The 19,109-nt window shown below is 38.1% G+C and overlaps 1 protein-coding gene across 5 annotated transcripts in view; it reads right to left on the bottom strand.

Moving 5' to 3' along the window:
* The window catches only part of INSC (INSC spindle orientation adaptor protein), a 123,067-nt gene that overhangs the window by 68,903 nt on the left and 35,055 nt on the right, over positions 1-19,109 (bottom strand). For all 5 annotated transcript variants that reach the window (XM_074842469.1, XM_074842471.1, XM_074842468.1 and 2 more), the window contains one exon: positions 16,206-16,299. In XM_074842469.1, coding sequence (XP_074698570.1) covers positions 16,206-16,258 — 53 coding nt within the window. In that variant the 5' untranslated portion in view covers positions 16,259-16,299. The remainder of the gene's footprint in view (positions 1-16,205; positions 16,300-19,109) is intronic.

Genomic DNA, 19,109 nt, shown 5'->3' with positions numbered 1-19,109 from the left:
TTTCCACTTGAAGTCACTACAAAATTTTGCTAGCAAGTTCAGCAGCCTAGAGTCATTTTCCTGCCTTTTGTAGATTGAGTTGTGTTTTGCTTTTCCCTCAGATATGTTTCTTTCTCTTTCCATGCAAGTGGCAGAGCAAAATTAGGTAGTTAACATTCCTGTCTGCAGTGAAAATTAAGTCTTTGTTCAATCAGGGTACTATGACTGCGTTTAATATCTACTCCTTACTAATTACGTAGAGTAAGCATACCTTATCTTCTTTCCTTTTAATCTGCATGGTTATTCAATTCCGGTAGTATTCATACGTATTAAACTGCTTTCCTGAACAGAAGTCTCACTGGAAAAAGCATAACTGATAATATATACTAGACTAGAGTCCTAGATAGTCAAATCATATCTTAGAATGCTATTTAATAAACACAGACCTGCTGTGTTAGCCTCCCCATCTGGACCCTTCCTTGTGCTCCAAATTAGGGTACAGTAACACCAATTACTCTGTGTGTGTGTGTATATGTGCACAGAGTATGATATTTCCCTTCTCTACACGCTACATCCATCCCAAACAACAGATTATGTCTAAGGCTCTGATCTAATTGGAAAAGACCCTGTTTCACTGCTGCCTTTTTAATGTACTTCAAAATTCGGATTTCTCTTCCCTTTCCCTCCTTCTGCTGATACTACTATTTTATTCTTTCTGCTTATGTATCCACTGCTCCAGTTGCCAGAGAGAGACCCCTGAGCCAAGCAGAAGCAGGAGATATTTGCACTCCACTTGCTGTACACAGCCAGACTTATATTTTCTGAATTACTTAAAGGTTGTGTGGCCCTCCAGTCACAATAAATTTACTCAGAGCAGCAGTCTAGTGGACAGACTCTTGAGTAGAAATTCAAAATTCACTCTTTGCTTTCCCACTAATATTGCAACAAGTTTTGTCACCTCCTGGCATCCTTCTCTCCTGCTAGACTCTCTTTCCTACATTTAGCATACAAAGTGATACTTTCTTGGTTTTGCACTGAGCGTTGTGCACAGCATTCTGATGTTGATTGGAGCTTCCCTAACACATGTAGTGAAGAAAGGCAAAAATCTAAGTTTTTCAAAGAAATCTTGAGAGGAGTTCTGAAGGCTAAACAGCAAAAAGAGAAAGGAAATGAGTGGTTATTTTTACTACCATGTGTTGCTTTTGAATGAGGGACAACAGCTGAAATGTGAAGAATGCCTGAGTTAGAACAGTCTCATTAAAATATAAAATCCAAAGCAATTGGATTCAAAGAGCTGAAAAAGACAAGAGTTCAGGAGGGTTCTTCAAAATGCTGGATGAGGTGAGGAAACAATGACAGCCTGGTTTCCTGGTGAAGTAAAGATGAGTGGTTAGGAGTCCCACAGATTGCTCATTCCTTGGAAATAATTCATTAGTGTAATCTCAGATGTAAAAGAGGAGTAAAGGAGACAGCAAATCTTGCTGACAAGGGCCCCGTTGCACAGGTGTCAATCTGTATCATCAGAAGGGAGCCACTGAAAAAACTTATGTACCATGGAGGATAGAACCAGGCGGCTTTTACAGGGACTAAGAGAATATTACAAATGATGACAATAAGAGAAGACAGAAAAAAAGATCTCTTTTCCCCCTTCTTAGTGAGTAGGATGAAACAGCATATCTATTTATTCCTCTTCATTTAGTGAGAGCAGGGTTTGGGTCACCATCAGTGAATCTCTGGCACAAATGAGTTATCCATGATTCATAAGGGAATGCAGGCTCCACATTCTGCAGTGCATTAAAAACAGAACAATTACATTTTCCAGAAAAAAAGCATCATTCTGGTATCATTGTACAAAAATAAGTCAATTATCCCTTCTTAATTATTTATTTAGCATTAATAAACTCTTACTGGCCATGAAAGGAACCTGGGAAACAGATAAGAGGAGTGAAAAAGTGTAGTGAACACCATTGTTTTGCAATAATACATCCCAGGTTCCATGAATTAGCCTCTGGCACTAAATATAAATAAATGGGTATTTTATGTGAGTACAGTATTTTGCATTAAAAAACAATTAAAGGATAAGTGGAACTAGGTTTTTGTCCTGCTATAATGCTTTATGGTACCTCACAGTAGAGCAAGCAAATTGAATGTGAAAAATATATCAGAAATCGAAGCAAGGAAATATTCCACCAGCCTTAGCTAAAGAAATTTTCTTCATATAAATCACTGTGGGATAACAGAACTTCCTCACAAGTGGGAAATACATGTCTGATACACAAAAAATAAGTGGGTTATTCATTGAATATTCTCTGTTACTTTCTCTTTGTCAGACTCTATGATGATAGTAAAGTCTTCAGAGGAAGGAAAAAAGCTGTGTATTTGTCAAGTGTCTGATTAACAATCCTTTCCTGCTGCCATCATATAACCAGAAAATAAGATAACTGACTTCACTGTATCAAGAAGCAAATGCAAATAGATCCAGTTTTCTATGTTCTACTGTTCCCCAGAGTGCAAAAATAAGTCAATATAGCTTTATTAAAGGATTTTCATGACTTCATGAAATTTTCAAAGCACATGCTTAATAGTTTCTCAAGGTCTATCAGTTCCCAAGCAGAATGTACTTTCCTATAACTGCCATTGATGCAACAAAATCAGACAGAAATCTCAGCATTAACTTGGCACAGACTGCAAGCCAAAAGCTGTGCAATTCAGATTCCACCTCTCACCTGACACCTGTTTCTGAAAGAACTCAAACAGTGCCCTCAAATCCAGATCCTAAATCTGAAAACATTTGAAACAGGATCAAAACTGTGGGTTTGGGGCCATCTCTAACTTGAAGGAAGATGGAGTTTCTCTCTCCAGTGTCGCTTTCCCAAAGAAGTTTTATTTAACTAAATTCATTATTAGACTGGAGATTATCCATAAAAAACAAAGCAATTGAACCTTTCTCCTGAAATCAGGAGACAAGAACCAATTATGCAATTCCCATTTTGGGAATGATACACCATTTCTCTTCAATATATTCTAGAAATTAATAATCTAAATAGATGTGCTCTTCAAAAGGCACTGACAGGCATCTCTGTTCTTTGTTACCAATAAAACAGGCATTAAACCCACACACACACACCACAAACCAAACCAGAAAGTGCCCCTGCTTTCCTGCTTCTCAGTACTGCTATGCACAAAAGCTGAAGACAGCACATTTTCAGTAGACAGCAGAAAAGAAATGCCAATGAACCTATTTAAGGCTGGTCAAAAAACAGGCATTAGAAACAGTGTGATAGAAGGCACAAGCAAAACAATAATAGCTCACTGTGATTTCCCACTTTTAAATTACATTCAATTCTCTATGTAGAAGTGTAAAAAAAAAAAAAAAAAAAAAAAAAATCGATGCTACATGGTGCAAACTTACTCCTCTAATCGAATCAGTGAAAACATTAAATATCTTCCATCTGTATCTTCCAAATATCTCCCAACCCTGACCACAAAGTGCTTCCTTTAACACATTTTAACTTCCTATTCAACCACCAGCTATTTGCTGTTCTAATGTTAGTTGCATGCAGCAGATTCTGCTGGAACCATTTACCTATCAATACATATATACATGTTTATCCAGAAAGATATTAGGGCATTTATACTGAACTTAGGCTCAAATCCCCACTTCAAGGGATATTTCTAGGAAATAGAAGCTACCTGGGAGAAGAGAAGATCTTCCTCTGCTGGTTTCAAATACTTGAGCGGAATAGAGAAGGAACACTATGCAGAGGTAAAACGAATACATTTGAAATCTCAGATATTCAAACAGAAGAACCATCTCAGCCAACTGTATTCAGCATTCCTGTTAATTTGGTGCACAACTTCAGCTTAGAGAAAAACAAATGCAAAGACTTGATAAACAGTCCTACACACCTTCTTATTGCCCTTCATTTTATTTGCAGACCTAAGGTGTTGTGAAATAATCATCTCATGCCTCCCTACAAGATTCATTGAACTTTCTACCTTCGTATTTCTTGAGAACACTGCAGAAGAGAGGTTCTCAAAGGAATTCTCTAGATCATGCTAAATAATCTCTGGGTAACACTACTATTAGCTAGGATACCCTTCAACCACCTCTTCAGTAGTACGTGACTCAGTGTACTGCCTGCCTGCCCCTTGCAAGGTGCCCGAGAGTGACAGCATTCTGGGCACCACAGCTTCACAGACACCCAGAAAAAAAGAGTTTGGAGAATAGCATTAAGGCAAATATCAGCATCACTTCGCAGCCTATTAGCAAAAAAGTTCGACTATTTCCAACATAAAAGAATGCCTGAAATCTTAGCATGTGTTCTCTTATGTAACCATAGTAAATTAGCTAATCTGTAGAAAAACTTGTCCTAACAAGCTGCAGGAATGTATACAGACCTCTGACAATAATGGGCTGTTTTCACTGTTAAAGCTCTTTGAGATATAAACCATCACTAAGCACACTCCTAGTTATAGATTAAGTAAGGACCTAATTTGGTCCTTAAGCACTGCTGTACTCCAGCACAAGAGTGATTGAAGGCTATATATAGGTTCAAATAAAACTAAGGTTAATATACCTGCAGAAAGCACATATGATTCCTGTATTACCTTTGTGAAATATTATGCATGTTCCAGGTTATCAGTTTTCTCTTTCCTGATTTATTTAATGCCTAGGTGATCTTATTTGCCAAAGGCATTTCTCTAGAGTATGAAACAGATAATCAGTGTAGAGGCATGAAGTGTTAAGTTCTTCAGACAGGCCTCCATGTAAGCATAGTTTTACCACAACACACAGTGAGGGATGGTCCAGGTGAAATGCTGAGTAGAGGGAGAAAGAATGACATGACACCAAGTATACACAAAGCTAATAGAAATGGAGGGACAACCTCCCCACAGTTTTGTTTTTCTTTGTAACCCGTCTTTGTAAGCAATTCTGAGAAAACCTCAGCTCAAGTGTCATTGTCAAAAGCATCATATATACAAAATGGAAAGAGCAGCGATGCAAGAGAATTCCTTGAGACACACTGGGGGACAGCAGGAGAAATAGTTATATGTAAAAAATAATTTCTAACCCTCAAAGAGAATGGATCACTCAAATTCCCACAAAAGGTAGAAGTAGAGAGGATAGACAGAGAATGGCAATAAGATTTTGAAGCATATGGAACCCTTTTTATTTCTTCCAAATACAGTCTCTTTCTGGAGACACGAGATCCTGCACAGATTTGCTAGAAGAATAAAACCAAATTTTCTGTGTTACTGCACTATGAATAGAACATGTACTGAATGTATATCATACATATCCCTAGTTGTATCAAATTAAAAAAGCAGATAGCCAAGTGCTGTCCTAAATTTTAATTGAAAAAGAACATCAGAACTGTCCAAAGACCTTCCCTGTTTCTCCCACAAGCACATAAATTAAACTTCAGTGTGTGTATGCATAAGCAGAGAGCAGTTTCATCTTTAGATGCTGGAAAGTTCACAAAGATAACAGGAGAAATGGCTTGAACTCTTGTCTACCATTATAAAGAGGGTAATAAAGCTTTATTACTCGAGTTTCTCACCTCATGAAGACATGGGGCCTGATTCATCCTACCTGGCACTAGCAAAGGCTGAGAGTGGATGTAACAGCAGTACAGCTCTGACCCTACTGCAGACAAAGCAACTGTCAGTCTGCTTTAGCTTTCACCCCTGCTGCCATAGTCCTTATAGCACACACAAAGCACTGGTGATGCTGCGTGCCTGCAAACTTGCTTCACACGTGGTCTTCTGGCACATCTAGCCCTGGATGCTACACTGCTCTGCCCTATGAGGCGGGTGTCCTGATGGTGTGCAGGCCCTCTGTGTGGAAGGTGTTCAGTGGGTGGGCTGTGGAGGATTGGTTCATGCAACCCAAACTAAGGAGCTGGAGCAAACGACACGCAAGGTCCGTGCTTCTCAGTCACAGCAGTGATTTAAATTAAAAATCCAAATTCAAATCTTTTCACTGTGGGATCAATTGAAGAGGTGTGTAAATTGATATTGAGATGTTAATTTAAGCAGTAAAAATGCTCAAATTGAGCATTTGCTGAGGGCCAAGCATTTGCAGCAACTGGAATTACAGTAGAACAAGGCTGAGCCCAATGCACACTTTGAAACGCAATTGTTCTCACCGCTCCCTCTTTTACATCAGGGCAGCTGTGTAGCAGTTTACTCAGTTGGACGGTCTTCACACTTTACCAAGGAAAAGATACTTTTTCAAAATTTCAAAATTACTGAGGTCAACCTCTCACCCAGCAGTTGAACCATGGAGAACATTCAGTGCTATTCCAGACCTTCAGAGCAGAACAAGATGCTTGGAGAACTAAATATCTTATTTTCCCCTGGCAGTAGTACACTCATTTCTTTCCAGGTTGTTCCTGGTACTTTAGCCAAGAGCAATATGAGGTTAGAGTCTCTACCCAGCAAAACCGGGAGTGTTCTGATCTAATCACTTCCTGATTCATTCTCACAACATAAACCTAGCCCTTACCTCTCCACATCATAACTGTGTCACGGAAAGCTCTGACAGGCTTCAGAAAATTTTGTTTGCTTTTAAATTAGGTGGAAAAATAAGCTTTATGCCTCAATCATTATTGAGAGAAGTTTCTGTCAAAAAAAAGGTTTATGAAGAGACATTGCTCTGCCATATTTATCCATCCTGACTTCCCACTGGGTGCACTGGACTATAAGAAAATATTATACAAATATTGTTACTTGAAATATGGAAGCCTAAGGACTTCAATGATATTTTCAAGATTGGGAACCCAACTTAAAGACCTGTGAATAAAAGACTCTTGACTACCGCAGGCTGGATGCTTGTGATATTCACTAGGTCATTGCCAAGGTCTCATCCTTTAAACCTTGAAGATAGGCCAGCATGTCAGATTTTATACTGAAAATGTTAGCCTTAGTAATTGGATTTAAGTGAATTCATTTTGAAAGTGGCATTTAAAAAAAAAGTTCACAAAACAAAGGAAAAAGTATCATTTTGCATCAGTGGCACAAACCAGAAATCTCTGGTCTTGAATTCTGCAATCACTGGCCCAGAATTCAAGCATGGCCTGTAAGTCAGCCTGCAGACAACTATGGCTCCCTTACTTTGGGATGCTGACAAACAAGGACAAGCTGAATAGGTATCATTAAGCTGATTTTACTGCTTCCCAATTCCATCATTTTCCTGCCATTTGCTTCCCCCCCTCCCCACATTTATCCCAGAAGCAAATTGACTGACACATAATACATCAAAATCAATTTGATCAAAGTTTAGAAAACCAGTCTACAGATACATGAAAGGTATCAACATAAAAGAAAAAAAGGGAAGAAACAGGAAGAGATAGCCTGCTGCAAGCAGAAGAGGGTTTGGAAAGAATCTCATGAAATATATTTCCAAGTTATTCCTCAATTCTATCATTTATTTAAATCTCTGAAATCAAAGATGAATTAGTGAACAGTCATTAACACTAATTTCACATGCTGAATGAAGATCATCCTCTTCACATATAAACTGCTTCCCCTCAATGAAGATGATACAATTCTAATTCCAATATAATAAAAATCTAATTCTAATGATATTCACATGATTTAAAAAAAAAAATACACCAAAAACGGTAACATTCTGGCTACTTTTTCAAAGCTTCTTGGCTATGCTACAAGGGCAAAGAAGGTAGAAATCTTCTGTGATGAGGATATCTGAGGCTTTCTGGCCATAATTTGGCAGTACTCTCAAGAGAAGTCACAGACCACTCTGTTCATTGCCAGTGTGGTGACTACTGACAGGCCTGGGTGTTAGGAGACAACAGATAGAGCTAAAAGCTACCATTAAGTTCTCCCAGTTAGCAGTACACTTTGTGCTCTGAACCGAGTAAGGGAGCCATAGTTGTCTGCAGGCTGACTTACAGGCCATGCTTGAGTTCTGGGCCAGTGATTGCAGAATTCAAGATCAGAGATCTCTGGTTTGTGCCACTGATGCACAATGATACTTTTTCCTTTATTTTGTGAACTTTTTTTTTAAAAATGCTGCTTTCAAAAGTGAAAAATGTGATGGAATATCACACTCTGAATGTTTGCTTTCTGGCTAGTTAGAAACCATAGATTCATAAACGTCTAACATTCTTTACGTTTCAATTTATTTATTTTTAAACTACAGAAAAGCCAAATCAATTTATCCTTCTTGCATAAGTAGTATCAAAAATAATTTTTCATTGCTGCAGTAAAGTAGCTTCCTGCATCATGTGTTTCAAATTGAATCTACAAAGTTCATTTCAAAATGCAAAGTAGGGAAATTCCAAAATCAAACATTTATGTGTGCACAGCTGATACTGAACAAGACATTTTTGCTCTGTAGCACTTCCCAAAAGGTTGCTTTCAACTATCTTGACATCCATTGAATAACCTCCATCTACTTTGATATCATTTCCTAGTTCTCCTCTTTTTCATTTGATATTTTATCTTCTCAGTTTTCCCCTGTTTTGCTCCTGTCTAATCTTTATTCTGAGCTCAGTCCTGATGCCATTTAAGATAGTGGAAAAATATTTCCAATAACTTTAGTCGGACAGAATATTATGTTCTTGATGTAGATGCTTTCTATATTTCCATTGTACCCCTGGAATAACTTCAACAATAAAGTATCCACAAAAGGCAAGACACAAAATTCAAATACCTGAAGAACGGTCTATACATGCAACATAAAAGGTTTTTTTCTTTAAAAACAAGATTGCATGTCTATAGTCCTTTAGGCATATTGCCCTAAATAAAGTAACATATATATATATATATATGTACACACACACTTCATCACATTCTCTAAAATACTGTAAGGAGCAAAAAGAATCAACTAGCACTGCTAACAATCACATTTCAGCTTAATATTAAACTCCTGTATGCATTTCACTCCATCACTCCAAATCCCTTAGGGTTTATATGAGCTCAGAAATCCAACCACTAACAGACACTAGCAAATTTAATGAGACTAGAAATGGGGTCAGAGCAGCACATTTCTTAAGATCACTATACTATTTGTCAAAAAAGGAAAAAAAGAAAAAACCATTTACAAAGTTGTAGCACTGTTCTGCCAGCTTTCTCAAATTTGCTCATTACAGGTTACTGAACAACTGATTACAAGATCCTCCCACCATCCCCAGGCAGCAGTGAAGCACATTAAGAGAGACCAGGCAATTAAGGAAGAAATTCCCAGGAAATGTGAACTGAAGTGACAAATATTGTGTTTAACACAATATGGTACTAGTATTTCTAATAAATAGCTGAGAAGACAAGTCATAGTAAGATCGTTAAAATATCCTTAATGAATTGAGTTATATTTTTAGTCAGATTGTGGGAAAACACCTCAGACATAACAAGGTATGGGCAATTAATCATCATCCTCTGTTATAGCCACAGTTGTAAAGAGAGTTTAGTGGACTCACTTGCCAGTCAACACCACAGTGAAAACGATCGCAAAATATAACACATGGAAGAAACAAGTTAGTTTTTGTGAACAGAAACATACTTTTCACATTTACTGAAAGCAGCTGTATTCAACATTACCAACCTGCAACAGTGCAATAGGATGATGCACACATATCAGGCATAACAAGGCATATGAGGTCATAACATATCAAGTGCTATATCGTTAAAATAGTGGCTTCTGGAGATAGGCTAATAAGGACTTCCATTGTGTTTCCCCAGCTGAGGTGGAGGAAGGAAAGACACAGGAAGGTAAAGTGGTTTGCCTAAGGCCAAGAAGATTAATCATCAGTATAACCGGGGTAGAATCAGGAGGAATGATGTATAATGCTCAAATCAAAATTAAAGCTTCAACAAACCTTATTGCCCTTTTGAAGACAGATGGCAACACTGTCTTTTCTCACAGTAAGACACATTTAGTGAGTCTGCTTTCTTGAGCATTAGGATCCCTTCATTAGTTTGATCTCTGCTTTTGAGTTGCCTGAAGAGATGTAAAAGGAGGACCTCTTGGTTCCTTTCCCTCTCCGTTAGCACAATGAAGGTGAACATCCCTGGAATGCTCCAACAAAGCTTGCATTTTATACAGGAAAGGTATTTTGGATATACTGAAGTCAGACAGGATTTCATCCTTAACTCCCTTCTAGGGCTAACAAGAACAATTACAGCTACATTACTAACACAATGACAGAAATAATATGGCCTAGCTGCTAGAAGAGACGCAAAAATATGGATCTTTATTCTTTTCAGCAGAATACTAAATTCAGATTGCTTGATATGCATAAAATTGCATAGAAAGTCAAGAACTCACAATAGTTTTGCAAAACAGGTAACTATCAGTTCTATATAGTAAATAGAAAAAAAAAAAGGACACAGTCTTTACTGTAATATGTTAAAGTGCAGAAAGACCTGGAAAGTAATCAAGTCAAAGATTAGGCACTGCAGGCTCTTTGTTTTCCTTGTAAGCTGTACTGTTTACAGCTAATACTACTTAACTTTGCCTTCCTGAAGACTTCTTATAACTTGCAAACTCCTTCATGCATGACCAAACTTGCTAACAAATCCCAAATAAAATATTCTAAGATGCACACCAAAAACTGCAGCCAGTGCAGCAAAAAAGTTCTCTGTAGACCTTGTATTCTTTTAATTTCACTCAGTTACCCTATAACAATTCAGCAAAGAATTTTATAACTTCAGAAAGGAAGCTTACATGATTTTGTGATTAATTATGAACTTGAGCACAGTCTTAGAGTTGTGCATACTTACAAATGGATTATTTTTGAAGAGTCAAGGTGCTATAAGAAAAAAAAAGAAAAAGGCAAATCTTGTGAGGACAGACACTAATAACAGAAGTGGTAACAAAGTGCAGAAGCCATGTAGATATGAAGTAGAAAGCTAAAAGATAGTTAAAAAAAAAAAAAGACCAAACAGGAGCCAGCAGTGTGCCCAGGTGGCCAAGAAGGCCGATGGCATCCTGGCTTGTATCAGAAATAGCGTGGCCAGCAGGGACAGGGAAGGGATCTTACCCCTGTACTTGGCACTGGTGAGGCCGCACCTCGATTACCGGGTTCAGTTTTGGGCCCCTCACTCCAAAAAGGCCATTGAATGACTCGAGCGTGTCCAGAGAAGGGCAACAGAGCTGGTGAAGGGTCTGGAGCACAGGTCTGATGGGGAGCGGCTGAGGGAACTGGGAGGGTTTAAGTCTAGAGAAGAGGAGGCTGAGGGGAGACCTCATCGCCCTCTACAACTACCTGAAAGGAGGTTGCAGAGAACTGGGGATGAGTCTCTTGAACCAAGTAACAAGCGATAAGACAAGACGTAATGGCCTCAAGCTGCACCACAGAAGGTTTAGACTGAATATTAGGAAGCATTTCTTTCCAGAAGGGGTTGTTGGGCGTTGGAATGGGCTGCCCAGGGAGGTGGTGGAGTCCCCATCCCTGGAGGGGTTTAAGAGTCGGGTTGACATAGCGCTGAGGGATCTGGTGTAGTTGGGAACTGTCAACGTTAGGTTAATGGTTGGACTGGATGATCTTCAAGATCTTTTCCAACCCAGATGATTCTGTGTTTCTAGTCACTACAGCTTGCACAGTTCCTTCCACCAGAGAGAGCACTCACGCAAAGTGAACAGATCTCCAGCTAGCACATTACCTACCATGCAGAAATACAAAAATAGCACTGCAAGAAATAAAAAACTTAAGACAAACAAGAAGTAAGCTTTAAAAAAAATGCAACCACAAAAGGCATACTAGAAGAAATTCAGATTTCTTAAGAGCTGATAGATACTCTAACACTGATATTCTTGATAAAAGAGGGCATGTTAATGTTAATTTATATAACAGGACACCTAAGCAGATCCTCTAGACCACCTGCAGATACATAGCACATTCTGAAGAGCAATGCAAGGCTATAAATATGCATGGCATGACCTCATTCATATTGTTCTTTCATAGGACTCAGATCTTCAGTTCAACAAAAAAAGGAAGAAAGTAACAAAAGGAGGAAGGACTGTCTTTTGGTTAAGAACTAGGAGACAGGAAACCTGGATTCTATTTTTTGCTCTGCCACAGAAGTCCCTTGCAGCAAACTTTCCAGCTTTGGGGTATCAAATCAAGGAAGTGATTTTGAGAGATTAAATGCTACAGAAGACTTAACCACAAGTACCTAGATTTGATAGTCGTGTTTACTTTCTCTGCCTCACCTCCTTCATCTGAAGCAGTGATAAACATTCTCATCTATATCCCAATGAAGATGTAAACTTCCACCAGAAAACAACATAATAATAGTATTAAAACCAGAAAAAAGAACTAAATATAGACACCAATTAGGTTTATCTTCCTGGTCCTCACACTCAAAGTATTCACCTTTTATAAATAAACAAACAAAAAAAGACCTTTAAATAATCAGCATTGCCCTTTGTTTGGATCCAGTTGAAATCATAACTGCAAGTATAATCTTTCATTTTTGTAGTTGGAAGGATGTTTAGACAATGCACTAAACAGTCCAGCAGTATTGCATTTCCAAAGATCAAGACAAATTCTCTCTGCCCCGAGCCGATTTCATTTTCAAGAGTACCTTCAAGACAGACAGCCCAAACTTCAACATCTTTCAGCAAGATTAAGTTTTTTCTGATTTATTTTTGTTTGGTAGGTTTTGTTTGGGAGGGTTTTTTTGGTGGTGGTAGTGGTTTTTTACCTAATCTCCCTAAAATACCCTCCTTTAGTCCTTTTTTTAAAATATGTCTAATCATATTTCTCACAATTGCAACACTGAATGAACATATAATCCAAGAAAAAGTGTCCTATTTCACTTTGTTATGAGTACTCTTTCTTTAGCTAAATGACTTCAGATTCAGTACTCCAAATGTGAATCTTATTTTACTATCCAATATGGAAAGCACAAGAAACCATGACTACAATGCAAAAAACTTGAGTAAATTAAATTTTAATTTAAGGAAAACAAAAAGGCCAATGAATTTTCATTACACAGGAGGCGAGGAGAGGAAGAGAAGAGAAAGGCAACTTCTTTTACATTGGCTTTCCCATCTGGAAAAACTCATCAGAAAAATGGAAAGCCAATACCAATAGAAAGATGTGAGGAAAGGGTCAAAACATTTTTCAAAAGCTATACTAAAACAACCCTACTGCAGAATGGGGATGTATACATCTCTAAGGAATATATAGACATCTCACGCTATAGTGAACTGGCCATCACTGATGGCAACAAATTATTTTCTATGGTTCTGTAGGACTACTGACAGTTTTTGGAGAGTAACTAGATCAATTCTTTGTAAAAGTGGTCCACTTCCAACCGTTTTCTGTCATAAGAGACAAAACTATCACTAATTCTAAGTTCCTAACTCACTGAAACAGGAATATAAAGTTTCTATAACAATAATTTGTTTTTTCCTCAGGATAATGTATATTTTTAAATACTGTATCCGTAGCATTCTAGATGTCAATTAGAGAAAGTAGGTCTGACAGTATGTTAGAAAACCATTAGCATAGTGACTCAATACTCTAGAGACTCCAATACAAGCTGTGATTTCCCACAAAATCTGAGGAGTGAGAAGATTGTAAACAACAATTCATGCAGCACAGACTTGGTTTAATGCCCCAGTTCTGCATTCCTTATACAGCCAAGATAACTGTTGACTTTAATGGCTGCTGTGGAAACACTTGGAATCAGTTTGCTTGTGTGGTACACTTTTCCTATGGAGACAGATATACTTGCTTGGGAATGTGTCTGCTTCTGCTTCTGAAAGATTCTGACCTAATCACGAAGCAAGGCATGGTTGTGGTGCTACACAGGACTAACTTCAGCTGGATTTGTGTTACCTTTTCCCTGTGACAGGACACAACAGCACATGCCTTTAAAGTGAATTCAAGTTCTTCTCACAAAAAATGGGAGCATGAACTGGAATCCTGAGACAGGCATATATCCTAGACTTGGTTACAGGAAAAATAAATAATAAATAATCCTTGAATCTTGTTAGTTATTTTGAAACCAGACTTAATCCTTTTAAATTCCCTATAGGATCCATATCACTCCTTCCTCTAACCCAGAGAAACAGCTTAATCTCACATAAATTGCATTTCCTTGGAAAAGCTATTATGCTGAGTGTTTAAAAAAAAAAAATTAAGAAAAGCATATAGTTCCTGGACTTTATTGATCTAGCCCATACTGTTTCCTTTCTGAAAAAATCTTAAGGTAAAAACAAATTTCCTCATTTTCAGTTCCAGCCTTCCCTGTGCCTTCACTTGTCTGACTACTGACAACTTCATTCTGCCCATCTTGTTACACAGACTTTCTCTGAAATAACCCTCATCAAAAGGAAAAAGGATTCTCTTTCAAAATAAACATGGAAAATAAGCACTTCATATATACTTGGGGGTGGTGGAGAGTAAGTATTTATTTTTAAATTTTACTATATAGAACTACCCTTCTGAGCCAAGTAGTTTGCCAGAACACAGTGCTTGCTATATGGGACTTCTCCACATCACTTCTTGTGCTGAGATACATCACAGTGTGAGCTGATGTAAGGTGGCATGGTTTTGTTCACATAGCATGGCAGAGTTCTGCTTCCTTAAATGCAATAGAACTGACTTGCAGGCAGTTTCCTTTTCCAGAAATCTCTAGCCTACAAAATTCGGTGCTTTTCAGTTCCATGCTGTTGTTACCTTTGAGTGCTGCATGCATTATTCCTACTCCACATTTCCAGTTGCTAGCATAGAGAGTCTGCAGCTAATTTCCACATCTATGTATATGCAAACCAAACTTGCCACCATCAGCCTGGATCAGCTCTTGACATCCATGGGACCTAGGGCCTTTGGTTCTTTTTGCAGCTAGTTTTCTACTACAATAAGAGGCTTCACTGGCCAATTTTGCAACCAAAGCTCCTGGCATAGCAGTTGGCTTTAACAACTTCTTTGACTTTTTGATCCAGGGTTCAGGTTCTGGAACCCATTAGTTATCACCAAGCAATTAACCTGGACATCTGGCACCTTATCTGACCACTAGGTTAGCCTGAGCATTTCCATTGCAAAATCATTAGTCTGTCTTCACTACTGCATGCATCTGAAGCGATATTCCATGGCTCCATCCCACGGAAGAAAATTAAACTTTTAAGTGAGACAGAACACCTCACTGCTGTTTATACTAGTCTCCTCCATGCTTGGCTGTTCAAGGCTTCTAGGACTGACTGATTTCCAATGCAAGTTTTGGCTAGAATCTAATGAACAATACCGGTTAGCTTGACACCTGGGATCCCCAAACTATGTTCCTCCACATATTTCTTACAGAAGACAATATACTCATGTGGGCTTACTGTGACTATGAGCTTAATGGCATTATCAAAGTATCTGCTGGAAAACTTGGGTAGGAAAAGGTAGAGAAATATCAAATTCCTGATGAAGAAAAGCATCACATTTAGAGATTGCATGTCAGCAGCTAGTTAATTATGATAAAGAATTACAAAGGGACCTGAAGAAAGAAGTCTAGGAGAAAGACTGAAATTCCAATCCTTTTTATTTCTGATTTTATTCCCTCATTCAGCAGCCCTCACCACACCCTCCAAAAAAAAAAAAAAAAAAAAAATCAGTTGTGCCACATATCAAGACTGTAGTTCAATGAGAATGCAGAAGGCTATTACATTCATTATTCATTTTTTCCTTTTCATAGAACCTCCATTATGCTAGAAGTGAAACTATACTATGCAGATACAGCTACGAGATGCCAGCCAACAGCTAGATTTTAAAAACATGTTGGTTAGTAGACCCACCAATGTCTCCAGTCCCACCAGGGCACCACAGGCTGGAGAGATTATACTATAACCTTAATATCATTAGTATAGCTACACCTGAAGAAAGTCAACCAGGTTAAAGAAATTGATATTTATAGTTTTCAGCAGTCTTCACAGAGTGAAGAAAGTTCCAGTGATTTCCATCATGACAAACAACTGATCCAGCAAATACAGTCACATCTCTACTGCAAGTATGTTCAACCGTTTAAAATGACAACTTCATATTCACTGTCATGATTTACCAGGCTGCAAGTATACAAATTTGCAAATGCCTTGAGAAATGCCTCCCAGATTTCCACATTCATTCTCAACATTTTGTATGAAAATTACCTAAAACTGAGTTTAAAAAATGAGGTTTTAACATCTTTGGATCCTCAAAGGAAAGTGCAGCTGCAGCCTTAGAGGCATTTAATCACTCAAAGTCTGGGTGACAGAGTGCACCACTTACCGCTGAACAGGTAACGGAAGGGAATCTAAGTGGTCCTCGCTCTTAAAAGCCATATTTATCCTATTCTTATGTGTACTTCTCCATAGGCTGGAATCTAGAAAGAAAACAAACAGCCATTTAGTAAACCTAGAAACACTCAGGCCTCGTCAGCCCACTGCGACATTGCATTCTGCTACTGATCTGTGGAGCTAACTCACTAAAAACAATTCAAAAGGCTTTTTTTTTTTTTTTACCTCAAGCTACCACACAACTCCAGCAGATAACCAAGGCCATTAAGTATCTTTCATGGCATAAGAAATATATGGTTTGCATATTCCTGAACTTCCTGGACTACTGCACAGGTCAAAGCCATCTGGGTTGAACATTTCTGAGTTAATATCAAGTTATTACATCAAATTGTTATTTAGCCTTATTTATTTTGAACTCTAGAGGAAATTGATTTAGTATGATTGTAATTATTCAGGTTATTATGAGAAAGATTGCAAGAGAAAGCAAGTGTACACTCATTTGATTTCAGGATCGTTTATTTAGTACTACATCTACAGAAAGACCTTTGATGTCTAAGTTCCTGAAGTATTGGATCCTTTCATGTTTACAATTTCATTTTTCTATCAGTTTGAAGTGCTGTACACATCTTTTTCCTCCATGTTTTTCCTTTTTACCTTGTGACCAAAAGATGCATCCAACCACTAACGTGCTAGAAAGAAGCAAGAGGCAAGGAAAAAGAGAGACTCCTTGTTTCACAAAAAGGAGGGGTGGCTCTCTCCCTCCTCCTTTGAATTAGCCCCATCTTATATTATGGCATTACCTACTATAGATCAATGCATATTCTCAACAAAAGCCAGAGAGGATTTATTCTACCAGAAAAAGTGAAGTCACTCCCACTCATCTGTATAGTTAGAGGAAAACTAATGCAAAATATTTTAAGGGAAAGATTAATTCATGACTCAGGATGAACAGGAAGGAGATGAATGAATTTGGAGGAAGAGACAGGAACAGCGAGGAAATTATGCTTTCTTAGATGTGAAGCAAAAACAGGGATCAATGGATCTCACTCTTGGAGAAAATACTTTACACAGGAAATCAATGATCTTTGTGTCACCAACTGAAGCAGAATGTTTTTGATGTAGCCAGTTGTGAAATTCTGCCATTTGGTTATTGGCTACATTCTGCAAGCTGAGTCAGCCAGCATTTAAGATATTTGCCACTCCAAATTGCTCTTAATTGACAGAGTGGTCCTCAGCATCTTTTCTAGCAAACTGATCTCATTGCTAATGCATGTCCTTGTTTTTTTCCCCCAAGATTCCACAAACATTGTCCCGAGTACATAAAAGTATTACAACCGAAGCAATGCATTCACATGCTCTGGCCACTATTAGCACCAGATTGCTTTGGTTATGGTGTTGTCCTGTGTTCCTCCCTACTCCCCAAATTTTCCTGGAAATAACAAACTTGATCTTCTTAGTCCAATGCATCTAATGAAGGAGTGTATTGAAATATGGGAGAAGAATCTGTTTAGAAAAAAAAATAAATAAAATAGGCAGTTTAAGTGTTACTGAATTCTCTGATTTACAAAGACTATAGATATTTGATAGACTGTGCCTGAAAATTCATATGCCCATGTATGAAAATATTAGTGTGTATCCTTCTGCTCCCATGACACATCAAGATCTGAAAAACGAGCTTACTGTTATTGAGGGTTTTTTTTAAAGCATTTAGCATACAATGCACAGACTTCAATAACAACTGGAATAAATCAGCTATCTGCATTTCTTTTTACTAGTAGAAATTTGTTGTCTCTTTAAAATTTAATACAAATAATCATACAATCAAGATTTACTGGAAATAGCCAGTTGTCATGATTATCACTGTCTTCGTTTGGAGAAGATATCCTTAATGAAAGATGAACACATCTGCATAAAATCTTAATCTCCAAGATGAATTTTCCTCTCCTAAATCTTATCATGTAAAGGACCAAGAAAATAGTCTTTCAGCCTGCAGAAATACAGACTTCATGAACACTAGCTATCTCCTGCTCAGCATCAGGCACAGGATTTACCTTCTTATGCTATCAACACAAAATCAACAGCTTCCCTCTGGAGAGCTAAAGCTACTTCACCATTAGCTCAGCCCACTAACAATTTCTACGCATACAAATCAAAGCATCTGCTTGTACTCCATTACTTGTGATCAGTGACATAATGTACACAGACATGAATTAGATTATTGCATGACATTGTTCCCTATAAATTAGAAACCTGACAAAAATGCAGCTTTTTATATGCTGTCTTCCCACAAAACATACATTCATATTATGGCCGAGAGCCTTTAAAAACATGATCAACTCTTACTTAGAGGTCACTGATGCTCCAGGAACAGTAACAAAATGCCACACCAATATCTTAACCAAACAGTCTGTCTCAAGACTATGATTAGATATTAGCTCGATTTTTTAAGCCCAAGTTAATGTTGACAACATGAGGAAATGCTCTTCCCAAGCACCTGCCAGTCTGTCACAGAACCAACTGTACCCCCAGGACAGCAAATACCACATTAGCCTGCCTAAACCCATGACTACAAGAGAAGTTGGAGACCCGGTGACTGATACAGTACAGGCTTCTGGTCCTGCTCAGAATGGCTCCTCCACATGCTGGGCAATTACAGTGCTCAGTGGCAGACATTGTTCAGTTTTCAATGTTCTCATTCACCTTTCCATGTAAGGCCAAGATGACTGTACTTTCTAGTAAAGACCGTGACAGGACTGATGAATCCTTCTGTTTACTTGATGTTGCTTTTTATTAAAGGCCACAACACAGTGTTGAGCTCTAGTCAGTTGAGCTCTAGACCTTCCTAAAAGGAAGGTCTCCTACTGTAGCTGACCATGTAGAAGACCACCTAAGCTTC

Source organism: Strix aluco, chromosome 16, assembly GCF_031877795.1.
Source record: "Strix aluco isolate bStrAlu1 chromosome 16, bStrAlu1.hap1, whole genome shotgun sequence".
Classification (NCBI taxonomy): Eukaryota; Metazoa; Chordata; class Aves; order Strigiformes; family Strigidae; genus Strix; species Strix aluco.
The sequence above is the reverse complement of the archived record's forward strand: the minus strand, read 5'-3'. Positions and strand labels throughout refer to the sequence as shown.